General features: G+C 51.6%; 1 protein-coding gene across 4 annotated transcripts; it reads left to right on the top strand.

Moving 5' to 3' along the window:
- Positions 1–470: 470 nt before the first annotated feature.
- On the top strand, positions 471–3,321 carry LOC309397156 (uncharacterized protein). Of its 4 annotated transcripts, XM_081962921.1 has the most exons (3): positions 471–2,412; positions 2,581–2,969; positions 3,042–3,321. In XM_081962921.1, the coding sequence occupies exon 1, from the start codon at positions 1,186–1,188 to the stop codon at positions 2,158–2,160; it is 975 nt and encodes a 324-aa protein (XP_081819047.1). In that variant the 5' UTR covers positions 471–1,185; the 3' UTR covers positions 2,161–2,412; positions 2,581–2,969; positions 3,042–3,321. The 4 variants fall into 4 exon arrangements, with proteins under 4 accessions (XP_081819047.1, XP_081819046.1, XP_081819045.1 ...); XM_081962920.1 differs by having other exon boundaries at positions 471–2,254; positions 2,743–3,321; XM_081962919.1 differs by having other exon boundaries at positions 471–2,333; positions 2,581–3,321.
- Positions 3,322–13,698: the final 10,377 nt, after the last annotated feature.

The following is a 13,698-nucleotide window of genomic DNA, read 5'->3' as shown; positions in this document are numbered from 1 at the left end:
CTGTGAGAATGAAACCTTGGACTTTGCAGTCAATTTGGATTTCGTTGGTCTTGATTAAAAGACAGCCTACTGGTTGAAGAATCCAAAGTATCACTTCACAGTGGCACGTGGCATTCTCCATTCCCAGTCTACAGAGATTCTCAGTCATCGAGGCCATGGTTGTTCCAAAGATGCTATCTCAGGTGGGCCATCATCAAATCTCAAAAAAGACCTTACAGGAGCTCCTCCATAACAGACAATGAAGACAACAATAAACAAAGCAATGTTGTCATTCCATTCATTACAGGAATATTTGAAAAAGCTCAGGAGGATCTTCAGCCAACACAACACACAGGGACACTTCAAACCCAAGAATACAGGTGTTTTCCCGGCCATGCAGGGGTGTCCAGCTGAGCTGGGTGGCAGCTTCCCGTTTCCTTTAAGGTCAGGCCAGGAGAGCAGGGCTCAGAGCGAGCTACGTAAGTGCTCTCCTGCATTTCCCTCCTCGTGGGCATGGGAACTTCGCACAGCCTCCTGCTTCCCAGAGAGGCCCGTGGGAGGAGAGGGCCATATTATCCTGCTCTGCTCTGCCATTCGCTCTCCTCAAGCCCCTGAGGCTGCTTTGCTGAGGAAATCTTCCCAAATCAATGGCTTTCTGGCAAGGACTCTCATGAGGGTTGTATAAACTTAATTAGCAATGATGAATATTTACAGCTTTAATTCCACTTCCCCCAAGCAGCTTTTCATTTTTGGTGGGATCTCCCCGTCGTCGCAGCCCCTTCAGGGCAGAGAGGGTTCTGAGCCGGAGGGGCAAGCCTGCTCCTGCTGGGAAATCTCTGAGCACCATTCATCCTTCCTGAGGAAACTGAGGCAAAGAAGAGGAGAAATTCTGGAGTCCTGCATGATTAAGGTTCAGTTGTGCCAGATGCAGAAATAAAGGGGACTTTCCAGGATAGAAAAGCCATTTATCACCTATATTTAAAGTTGGATTTGCTGATATTTTATGGCATTCGATATTATTTCTATTAACATTTTATGCTGAAATTACAGAACGATTCGTGAGTGCTGAATTTTTGATTGCCTTTACACTTGCTGGGATACTATTAAAGTTGATTTACGTTAATAGCACTGTAAGAAGATATTAACAATGAAATTCCAAAAGCACTTAGCATCCGATAATTGGAATTAAATGACAAAAAGAAGACAATGAAGGGGATGGAAAAGGAGGAGTGGGCTTGGGCAGCATTTCCCTCATTGGCCACCACCCGGGCAGGCTCGCTTCAAGGAGCCTCCGATGCCACCCGGGCCGGCTCAGCAGCGGCAAGGAGCTGCAGCCAGCCGCCTGAGACGGAGGGACGCTTCCATCTACCGCTGCGTGGCTCCTTTCAGGGCAAACCACGCAGCTCCGCTTCGCTCTTGCCTTCACGCGCGCTCCACAGCCCAAGCGGGCTGCCTCGGACATCCTCGCGGCGGCACTGGAGCCAGGCGGGGCCAGGAAGAGGCCGCGGGCGCTGTTGGCGACGGACCGAAGAGTTTCTCGGGGCTTCGGCAGCTTCCAAGGTCCGAGGACGCCACTGTCCCTGCTCTCCGCCGCGGGAGCCTGGCCGGGGGGGGGGGCGCCGGGAGGGGAGGCTGGGCCGGGAGGGGCAGAGCAGGGCCGCCCCCCGGTCCGCCACGCGCTTCGGACCTCGGGTTGCCCGGGCCCTGCCTGCCTTCTCGCCTTCCCTCCCGGTCGCTTCCGTCGCCCTCGGGCTCGGCGACACGGGAGCTGCGCTGCCCAAAGGCGGCTTCCTCGGCAGGCCCCGCCACCGACACCAGGAGCGCTGGAAACGGCCCCTGCCGAAGAGCGAGCGGCCCTCACCTCAGCGCGCCTCGGCGGGGAAGAGGAGGGGGCGCTTCTTCTGCCTCCGCTTCGCACCTGCGGCTGAAAAAGAAGGCAAGTGCTGGCGGACTAAGTTCCCTGGGCTTCCTTCCGCTGGAGCCTTTCTTGCCTCTCCTTTTCCTTTCAAAATCTCCCCGGTTGTGATTTCATCAAAATTGTCCAGCCTCGGAGTGAAGCCCTTGCCGCCTTTGTGGTTTTGCACGTTTGATGGACTCATTCGCCCTTCAGAAGCTGACTTTCTAAAGCTTCCCAGCTTCCATATTGTGTCCTTTGCTCAGCAAAAGGCCATGTGCGAGTGAAGGCGACTCTTGAAAAGCAACAGAACATTGAAAGCCCACAAACGCTGAACTGGGGAACAAGGTCTCTTAAGGCCTTCAGAGAATGAGATGTCTGGTAGGACCAAGGCCCCGGGGCTTAGCTAAAGCCGAGAGCCTCCCCATTCATCCCTGGGGCTCCCACTCATCCCGCAGAGGTTCCTGGTCCACTTCTCCATTACTCCCACCACGTCTCCTTTCCTGACAGGCACCCTGGCACTGGCAAAGGAGCAGGAGGTGAAAGGGGGAGGGAAGGGAGGGAGGGAGGACAAGGCTACCAGTCAAGGCCTACTGACTTGAAAGAAGAAAGGAGGGCCAGTTGCCTTGGGGGTGCCTTGTTGTCAGCACTCTGTCTCTTATGGTCTCCTCCTCCTCGTCCTCCTCCTCCTCCTCCTCTCACCATAGGTACTGGCCCTTATCCCGTGGGAGGTCAAGTGGGAAAGGCAGCCCACAGCAGAGGAGCTCTGGAATCTCCATGGGACAACAAGGATGTCTGGAGAGCAACTGCTTTGGAAGTTTCCAGCCCCAGAATTCTAATGGCCTGACGTTTCTCTGTTGGTCCATCAGCAGAAGTGAGGCAGCTGAGAGTTTCCCTGAGTCTTCATCAGACACCCAGGGCTACAGTGGGGAGAAGGCTGGACCAGCAGAGGAGACCCAGGAAAGCCACCTGGGTGATTTGGGCCCAGTCAATCTCTCCCACTGGGGGGAAACGGAAGGAAGGGTGCTATATACATCATCTTGAGTTCTTGGAAGTAAAGGAGGATGTCAGTCCAACAAATAGTAATAAATAGATTGTAAGTAAAATGATTAATTACAGAACCAGCTTTCTCCCTCCCATTGAGCCAACGTTCCCTATTCCTCTACAGGCCAAGCCCTCCAGAAATCCAGACCTCTCTGGCTAAACGTCAAGAAGGTGCGGGCCACAAGCGCATGGCTCCAGCCCTGGACCTTCCTTCCCCTCCGAGAGATCCCGGGGAAGGAGGGGCCTCCCGAGCCCTCGGGGCCAGCCTGTCATTCAAACCTTTTGACACTTCTTCATTTTTGTTCCTAGCCCAGCAGGAGCAGCCAGTTCTGCAGCCCCATGAAGCGAACCCAGCGTTTGATCTGAAATTGTTTTTCAATAGCTGTATCTTCTTCTGTGTTATTGCTTTACATGGCATATGTTTGTACAATATTGAAAATCAATAAAAGTACAAAAATGTTCCATCTTCTTTTAAAAATGAAACTACCTTGTTAGCATTCTGGAGCTGACTTCTGCTTTTCCTTTTTCCTGTTTCTGGGGCTCTTTGAGGGACCCAGCTGAGATACTCAGCAAAGCGGACAGAAGAGGGGGCTGCCCTCCAGGCCCCAAGAGCAGCACCTGGCAAACATTGGGCCAAGGTCTGTCACTGTCTGTCTTTCTATCTTTCTGTCTTTCTCTCTCTCTCTCTCTCTCTCTCTCTCTCTCTCTCTCTCTCTCTCTCACACACACACACACACACACACACACACACAGAGGCTCTCTTAAAAACCGACTGGTTCTCATGGCGGCTCTTTCAAGGCTGGGGTGATTTTAGTCAGTGGCAGCTTAAGAAAAGCCCCCTCCCCCCAATTCAGGCTTCATCTTGCAAAAGAGAAACTTTTGCAACCCTTGTTTTCAACATCTTTCAGCCTTTCTTCAAGGGGGGAAGGCTTGCTGCACAGCCAGTCTGGTGGCTTGCCCTTCAAGACCTTCTGCCCTTCAAGGCTGGGATGGTGCCAACCCAACTCCTGTTCAAGAAGATGCCAATCTGATAAGCATAAAGAAACCTGCCTGCAGGCATTTGGAAAGCTTGAAGAGGAAGGGATCGGTTCTGAATGACAGCAAGGGAGGTGAAACCAGGGCAGGGCAATAGCATTAGCCATGATTAGCTTTACCAAGGAAGCTGAGGGGTGTGCATCAGATGCACAGAAGACAAGCAGAAAACACCTGGCTACGACCTCCACCCCACCCCAGTTCCTGCCAATCTGCTGGTTAATTGCAGGTGTTCATTGGAGGAGAGAGTAATGGAAGGATTGCTCAGCGTGCCAGACAATATTGGCCAGAAGCACCCACATTACTTGGCTTGGCTTCTTCTTGTGGGGAGAGCACAATGCTCTGGGGCTAGTTGCACTTCCTGAGATTCCAAGAGCATGAATCCCCAAAGGCCTGATGCTCCGTGCCAGAGGCTGTGAGTTACGGCACGGTCCCAGTTTGACTCCTTAGCACTTCTCTGAGCATCTGCCTGAAGCCTTCGACAATGGAGCTCCGGAGATCCCTGTCAAGGGTCCTGGACAAGGCAGACCAGGGGCTTCATAGTTTTCTTTGTTCCTCAAGAGAGACAGGGAGGTTGGAGCCGTCCCGAGCTTCACCATTGATTAAAATTAAACTTTCCTTGGTCACCTTTTAAATTACGCATAAGCCTTCAGGCATCCTTCTCTCTTTCCAAGGCTTCAGAGTGACGTTGGAGACCCAAGGCTGAGATCAAGATGAACTATGGGCTAGATTCCAATGAACAAACCCCAGGTTAAAGCCGGATCCCATGTAAACATAACTCCCTCCTCCTCTTCCTCCTCCCTCTGCTCATCTCACCTTCAAGGATGTAGCAGGGGTCTCTTCATTCCCATAGCCAACAGGATGGGAGGAGGGAACCATTTCCTCTGGGCATGGAGCAGAAGGGCTCTTCACTGCAGACCCCTGTTGTCTCCTGCATTTGCTCATTGAGGACTAGTGTTCCCAGAAAAATAATTGTATCCAAAATCCCCTTTAGGAACTGAGGAATAATGAAGATGACCATCAAATTCCTTCAGTCTGGCAGAATGCACTTCCGTTAAGGGGGACGAGACCAGAAAGTTTGCTTCTACCCAGAGGGGGGCAGGTTGGGGCTTCCCTTTCTCGCTCTCCTCTCTAATCCTCGCCCAGCATCCTTACTGAAGATTCTCTCAAGTGCTACCCATTGCGATCTGCTCTCTAGTTGCCCCCAGAACCCACTGGAAATTCCCTCCGATGTCTAACAAGCTTCAGACACAACGGAGGTTTAGAAAGACAGAGAAATCAATACAGCGGCTTCCACCAGTCAGGCCGAGGGATTAGCCATCCCAAGAAAAGCATTGACAGTTGAATAAAGGAATCATGACTCTGAATAACCTGGGAGGTTTATAAAGCTGGAGAGCCCCCTTCGGCCCTGATAACCTCCAGCTGACCAAGGCAGGCTGTGAAAATATTCACTTAGCTTCCTCTCCCTCCCTCCCCCCCCTACCTGTCAATGAGGGCAGCCCTCCACCCCTGGGGTCAGTCGGGCTGCAGAAGACACTACCACACAACACCAGGGAGAGAATCGTCATTTGTCAAAAGGCCACCCTGAACTCCTCCCTGCTAAGACTTCAGGTTTACAGCAGCTGATCCTGGCCTCTTCCCACTGGGGTAGCCAGTTTGTAGCGTTTGAGAGCTGGGTGGACATTTGGCTGGACTTTGTTGGCTCCAAGGTCATGTTTTCGTCCATCAAGAGCTATTTGGCTGGCCAGCAGCAGGGACGGGGCCTTTTCAATGGGGCCCTTGGGGAACTCTCTCCAAAGGTCGGGTGACGCTCAGTTTGAAGCACCTTTACAGCATGAGCTTTGACTTTTTTTCTTGCCTTTAGCTTTCAGCTAAAACCGAAGTTTTAAAATGCGACCGTTTGAGCTGAGCTGAGCTCTTCCGGGTGAGACTTCCCAGTGGGGGGTCATTGCATTTATACTTTTAGCTCTATCACTTTCAGGCTTTGCCCTGGAAGGGGGTACAGAAATATCGCCGCCCTTCGCACGTGGCAGCAAAAAAGAAGCCCGGCTCAGGCCTTTGCTTCCTCTAAAACCTCCCTCTAGGAAGTTAGCGTTGGACGGAGAGGGAGAAATGAAGATTTGCTACTCCAGAGGTTCAGCAGCTGCCAGCTCAGTACTACCCAGGGCTCCCAGGATCCAAGAGGGATCTTGTGCCAGCTTCTTTCACACACTATTTTTCCAGGCACCTCCTTACTTGAGGAGACCAACTTGGAGCAAAGGTTCTTGACGAGAATGTGGAGCTATAGGCCCAGGACTTGCTAGGCTTCAGCTGAAGCCTCTTGTTCCCTGACTGTCACCCTAACCTAACCCTAAGACTCGGGAGAGGAAATGACACACACACCCCCCAAAAAATCTGCCACGCCAGGTGAGAGAGAGGATGGCCCCCAAGTGGTATTTGTATGGACGATGGGCGGCAATGTGTCACGGGGAAGGAGTTGGCAGGTGCTGACGTGGTGTGAATTTTTCTTCTCTTACCACCTGGGAGTGTCCATCCTCCATCCCCAAGAAGCCCGATCTAGACCACACACACACACAAAAAAAAAATCACGAAAAAGCCACCCGAGAGGGAGAACTGAGTGGCAGGGATTCCCAGAGCTGCTTCTGATATGCCAGGGTCCCCGGAGGGTGGCTGACAGCCCTGCACAGGTGCTCAGCAGGCAGTGAGTTTTGGAGGAAAGCCCCGGGAGCAGCATCCCTTAGGCTCCCGGGGACTGAGGCCGTCCCACAAGGCACCCCAAGAGCTCCTGGCAAGGCCCCCCCCCCAGGCCGAGGGGGACAGAGGGGCAAAGGGGGAAATGGCCTGTGCTCCCCGCCTGGCATCCCCCTCCTGCAGCCACTCCCGAGTGGAGTAAAAACAGAGGTGATTTACAAAGTCGTTGACAAATGCCTCTATTGATTGGGTATTAAAGTGTCTTGTGATTAATACAGCCTTCGGAGTAATTAGTGCAGAAGATCTCTTACATCTCAAGATGTTTAAAGAATGCCTCTGCAAACACCGAGGCCTGCTGTAAGTCTGCCTCATCCCAACCCTCTTTGGGCTTTCCAAAAGAGGCCCTCTCTCCCCTCATTGCCCTCTGTAACCAGCGGAAGCAGCTACCCGTGAGGGCGGGAGGGGAAATCCCGAGGCCCCGCCTGCCCAGGACCTCAGGGTGCTCCCCACGGCCCAGGATGCCCCCCCCTCCTGCACCGACATTGCTGGGGGTGGGTGGGAGCATGGGCCGTTTCCCATCTTCCGACAGACACGTCTGATCGCAGCTTCCTTAATTGCCATGTAAACCACCTGCTGGTGTGGAAGCTGCTCGGAAGGCCCAGACGTCAGGCAGAGGGGGAATCCATTCTCACTTAACACCAGCTGGAATGAATTGCGCGTCTGACGCCTCCGCCTCCCTCCCTCCCTCCTCGCAGCAGCAGCCAAAGCCTTCTCTCCTCCCTACCAGCCAGGAAGCTCAGAAGGGCCCCCGCTTGCTTGACTCTCTCAGGGGCTCCCTCCTCCTACGTAGCAGGATCTCTTCGGTCAGAAGGCCCTAAGTCAGCAGAATACACGGGGCCTCCGGTCAGCCTCTTGGACAGTTTTTTCTTTAGAGGTTGCTCTCACTTCTCCATCAGCAGAAATCTCACAAACAGCCAACCCTCCACCTTCTCTTCCTGATTCCGAGGCTCTGGCAGCCACCGCATCCCTGGCCAGGAGAAACTCCCCAGCCCTCCCTGGTCTTCTAAAGGGGAAGGGAGCGGATCATCCCTTCCAGGGGACAGGCCAGCCATCAAGGGAGGCTCCCAGGGTTACAGGCTGCAGGGACTGGGGGCATTCTTGAGGGGCCAGAGCAGGACAAGCCAGCGGCTCCTAATCCAATTTGCCTTACACTCCCCCTCCCCCCCCCCCGCTTGTTACTGGTGGTGCTTTTTACCACTGCTGACTCCATGCTCTCTATTCCAATATCCTCCCTTTGCTCCTCCTGGCCCATTTTATTTCATTGCCAGGAGTTAACTTGACGGCAGCCTTCAAAACACTGGAATTGTTTAGGGTCCCTGACATCAGAAGTCCAGAATCATGGAACTGCAAGCCACTAGGAATGTGATCAGCTGCTTCCCAAAACATGAACCGCAGGTCAAGGACACTTCTTGTATTTGTGTGTCCCAAGACAAAGCCACAACGTCTAGCCACAAGCTTCCAGATATTTTAGTTTGTACTCTGTGAGGATTTCCCCAAAGCCTCCGTTGGGCATTTCTCTTTTCTACATAACTTTAGAGCTCTGGAGGTTGCTTTGGAAAGCCTGCGCATCTTCAAACACGGTGCACTTCAAACCCTCTGGTAGGAAATGACCCAGGAAATGACCTCAGCTTTCTCTCCAGGAATCAGAAGATGACCCTCCGGGGAAGCTGGCGCATCTCTGCTAATGGAAGATTTCAGGAACAGAAGAGCCACATAGCATTTGCCTGGCATTTGCCCAAAAGGCTCCTGGCTAATTCCTTGGTGCAATGTTTGTTTGGCTTCTGAGTTTGTCTAAGAAGAGGTCATTTAAGATCTTTCTGCTGCTAACAATTAAGAAACTTCCAGCTAATTTTTGAGAACGTCAGCATCTCATTTTACAAAAAAAAAACAAATAAGGACGCACAATCCTATGCTGCCGGAACAAGTTTGTTAGTAGTAAACCAACAGTATCATACTATTGTGCCGCATTTTAATTATACTCTTTGAATGCCAGTCAATGGGAAGCTGCCTTCTCTGCTTACACAGCAACTTCCAGGTTACACTGAAGGCTTCGTGGCAACCAAGCCCAAGCCGTCTTTGCAGATCAAACGGGATGCCACTTGTGGGGGCGGGGGGGGGGGGGAAGAGGAGGAAGAGGAGGAGGATTTCCAGGAAGAGCAGGAGGGGCCCAAGCCACTAAGGACCCCTCCCCTGTCAAATGTCCTTCCCTCCTCAGGGAGGGCTGTTTAGCCACTTCCTGCTTGACCGTGCCATTGAACTGGAGCACCCCATGGCAGGCGCTTGAGGAGGGATGCATCTGGCAAGCCACTGGAGGGAGAAGCAGGAATTCCTCAGCCCCCCCAGAGCTGCTCCAGCCTCTACAAGCACTTTATGACTGGTAATCGGTGGTGCATAAGAAAGCCAGGCCACATGGAGCCCTCTCCAGATAGGCAAAGATAAAAATGAATGGCTTTTGCTTGATCTAATCTGGGCTGCCTTGGTGGGGAAAGGAAAAAGGAAGGGGGGGGAGCTGGGGATTCATGAGCAATTGAAGCAGAAGAGGAAGGAAGAGAGCTGCTCTTGCCTTGTTTACATACCAAGCCATAAGAAAACCACAAGTGACAGGTCCTAGGAAAGGCAAGCACACATTTCAGCAGGAAGGCTGCATGCATTTTGATTCGGAGGCAGAATTTGCACACACCTTATCCTGAAAATGGGGGAGAGAGTAGGCATCCTTCTGATTATTTTTCTGGTTGTAGAAAAGAGGTGGCCAAGGGTGGGGGTGGGCAGTGGCTTATTCTCCCTGGGATGGAATCAGCAAGGGGGGGGGGGGGAATCAGCAGGGCCTCAGGCACTGACACAAACAGGAGAGGCTGGGCAAAGCCACCGGAAGCCTAAAGGAGGGATAGAATCAAGATCACATGAAGGGTTGATACCACTCTATAATGCCTTGTTAAGGCCACCCGTGGAATATACGGCATCCAGTTTTGGTCGCCACGATGTAAAAAAGATGTGGAGGCTCTGGAAAGGGTGCAGAGAAGAGCAACAAAGAGGATTAGGGGACTGGAGACTAAAACATATGAAGAACGGTTGCAGGAACTGGGTATGTTTAGCTTAAGAGAAAGAAGGACTAGGGGAGACATGATAGCAGTCTTCCAATATCTCAGGGGTTGCCACAAAGAAGAGGGAGTCAAGCTATTCTCCAAGGCACCTGAGGGTAGAACAAGAAGCAATGGGTGGACACTAATCAAGGAGAGAAGCAACTTAGAACTGAGGAGAAAGTTCCTGACAGTTAGAAGAATTAATCAGGGGAACTTCCAGAACTTGTGAATGCTCCATCAGTGGATGTTTTTAAGAAGAGATTGGACAACCATTTGTCTGAAGTTGTTGGGGTTCCTGCCTAAGCAGGAGGTTGGACTAGAGGACCTCCAAGGTCCCCTCCAACTCTGTTATTCTATTCTGAGCCCCTCAGGACCCTCCCTGTCGGAGCAAAACCAGCAGCCGGATGAATCCAGGGAATTTTCAGATCCCTTGCAAAGACCTCCCTCTTCGTATGGCTTTGGCCTCTCTCCCGGTACAATTCTACTCAGATTGTGGAAGATTCGAAGAGCTGGGCATAAAGTAATTGATCCTTGCTCTTAATGTATTCCGAGAGATGCAGAGTTTCTATTGTGCTTCTTGTCTGTTTTCAATTTCCAGTCCCTTCTCTATAAATTTCAAACTAAAATTGAGGAGTGGGGGTGACCAATCCTTAGGATCTTTAGGACCATCCTAATCCCAAGTGCAGGGACGTGGTGGCTCAGTGGCTAAGATGCTGAGCTTCTCAATCAGAAAGGACGGCATTTCAGTGATGTGAATCCCTAGCGCCGTCCTAACAGCTCCCATGACTTGTCCCAGCTTCTGCCAACCCAGCAGTTCGAAAGCATGTAAAAATGCAAGTAGAAAAATAGGGACCACCTTTGGTGGGAAGGGAACAGCGTTCCGTGTGCCTTTGGCATTTATTCATGCCAGCCACATGACCACGGAGACGTCTTCGGACAGCGCTGGCTCTTCGGCTTAGAAACGAGATGAGCACCCCCCTCCCCTAGAGCCAGAAATGAGCAGCATGCATGTGTGGGGGAAGCTTTACCTTTACCTTATCCCATGCGCAAACCCAGGACAACCAATCAAACAAGGAGTTAGGGAGTGATGGGAAGGAAGAAAAATGCATATGTACAGTAGGAGATATAGGAAGCATGCACAGAGTCAACAATAAATGGCTTAAATGCCTAGACACAAACGCTCAAAGTCTGGGGAACAAGCAAGGCAAACTTGAAGTACCACTCCATGAGGACTAGTATGATATAGTTGCCGTTACTGAAAGTTGGTGAGATGAAACTCATGGCTGGAATGGACCAATGGAAGGATGCAAACTGTTCAAAAGAAAGAGGCCTAACGAAAGAGGAGGTGGAGTTGCATTATACCTAAGAGATCCTTACATCTCTACAGAAATGCACAAAACCAGAAAGGAAGGCCACCTAGAATGCCCAGGGGGTCGATATAAAAGGGGAAAAGAACGACCTTGCCATAGGCGCCACAGGCCACCCTACCAGGCAGAAGAAATGGATGAACTTTTTGCTAGTCAGTTAACAAAGGAATGTAGGAAACAGACCACAGTCGTAACAGGGGACTTTAACTGACATCCACTGTGAGATCAATCAACCAGCGGAACGGCTTAGCCTTCGGAAGTTGTGGACGCTTGTTTCCTGGAAGCTTTTAAGAAGAAACGGGAGAGCCCCCTTGTCTGGAGAGGTGCAGGGTTTCCTGCTTGAGGGAGGGCTTGGGCTGGATAACCTCCAAGGTCCCTCCTGTACTCTTCTCTCCTTCCCTGGAGATCTGCTGGGGAGGGGCTGCTGCAGGAGGAGCCGGAGGAGTTCCCTGGACAATCTGGGCCCAGTTGGAAGAGGATTAACTAGGCGCTGAAGATGAAGAGGCCTTTGTGTTCCCAGGGGGTCAGGCGGCACTTTCCACCTTCAGCTACCCAAAGGGGCTTTTGAGGGGCTCCTCAGAGAAGCCAAGATCACCCGGAGGAGCCAGGAGATCCCACATCAAGGATCCCACCGATCAGGAGCTTCGGGGAACCCCCCCCCCACTCCTCCTCCCGGCCACTGCCATTGGCAGCTGAGTCCTTACAGGGGGCTTTCCTGAGAGCCAAGGCCCAGCCGTCGGCCGGATACCACAGGCTCTTTGCTGTCCAAGCTCTCACCTCCATATGGGGAGGGGAGCTCTGTGCCAGGCTCCAGCAGGCCCAGCGCCCACCCAAACCTTTCCTTTCCTTTCAGCAGCATGAAAATCGATATCTGCACTGCTGAGTCACGCCTGCCTCTAGAACGCCTGTTCTAGATCCCCGCAGTCACAGCAGATGGTGACAAAGCTAAGCACATGGTGGTGGCCTGGGGAGGGGGGGGGCGGATGTTGAAGTAAGAGAGCAGGGATGGCTTCAACATCCCTGGGCTGCAGGTGAGACCAAGAGTTCTGCCAAGGTGTATTGGAAGAGTGCAATGGAGGGTCTGGCTGAGCCCTCAGGCCGCCTGCATACTGATGTGCAGGCTGGCAAGGGCCCTGTTTCTGCCACTCACTCGGTCCAGGGGCTACTGAGAGAAATGCTCAATTCTGGGTATAGGAAGCGGAATTAAAGGGCTGCAAAGGGCGGGGGGGGGGGGGGGCTTCCAGGCTGGCAACCTGCAAAATAGAGCTGGCAAGCACCCAATTTCTGTGCATTCCAACCTCAAGATGTTCTTTAGAGAAAGACAAAACAGGTGGCACAATACAGGCTCCCAAGAAAGATAACACCACTCTGTCAGCGGAAGCAATTGCTGCTGATGCTGCTGCTGCTGCTGCTGCTGCTGGAGGCATTAAGTGTTAACTGTCCGGGAGTAACTAAAAGCCCACTAAATGGTAATCACTTAGGAAGAGAGAGGGAGAACCCAGGAGTAGCGCTCTTTAAAGAGGACAAGCAGGTCTGAGTAATCCAATTTAAGAGAGATAAGCAGAGGCTGGGAGCCCCGTCCTTTCGCCTCTGTTCAAGTGTCAACCCCAATCCTGCAGGAGTCACCCAACCGGCTGCCTGCCTAATATACTCCGGAATTGGCATGGTGGATTTCTGAATGATCAGCCTGGCCCAACAGACTTGATTTCCAGTGGGCCCCCTTGCCTTTGCTGAGGTTGTGCGGTGCTGAATCAGTGTGTAGGTATGCTGGTTTTGTTGTATTCGGGGGTTCCCCCCCCCCGTGTGAGATTATAACAATCTTACACAGGAATGTAACAATCTTACACGGATGGATTTTTAGCACATCTTGTGTTAAGAGGAAAATATCATCTACCAATATTACCAATGGCAGTAATTACAGTTACAACATTTGCTAACCACACTGTTTACCCCAGGAGAATTTTCAACTTCTGAGGCATCTGAGCTAAGAGCAACAGCCCTTAGACTTATATACCCCTTCACAGTGCTTCACAGCCCTCTCTAGGTGGTTTACAGAGTCAGCATATTGTCCCCAACCATCTGGGTCCTCATTTTACCCACCTCGGAAGGTTGGAAGGATGAGTCAACCTTGAGCCGGTGAGATTCGGACTGCTGAATTGCTGGCAGTTGGCAGACCGCAGAATTAGTCTGCTCTACTGCATTCTAACCCCTGCGTCTAGCTAATTTTTTTAAAACTAAGAGACCCCCACCATTCATATCTATGAATGTTATTAATAAATCAATTTGACATGAAGATGCTAACAGATGAGTGGAATAAAGAACTGGAGGTTCAAATACTCTCTGGAAAATGGGAGCGCTTTAACTTCTAGGCAAGACTGTCAATAGGCCTCAAATGACAACTTCAACAACAAAAAGTAATCGTTAGAATTTATGGGACTCCTTTACATTTATGTAGAAAAGGACTGTTAAAAACTGCATTTTTCTGGAGATGTGATAAAGATAACGCTCCTTTATAACATGCTTTTGCAATGTCTCATACTTGCCAGGTTTT

The sequence above is a fragment of the Natrix helvetica genome (genome assembly GCF_964273705.1).
Source record: "Natrix helvetica genome assembly, chromosome: 10".
NCBI lineage: Eukaryota > Metazoa > Chordata > Lepidosauria > Squamata > Natricidae > Natrix > Natrix helvetica.
This window is presented reverse-complemented; position numbering and strand designations above follow the sequence as displayed.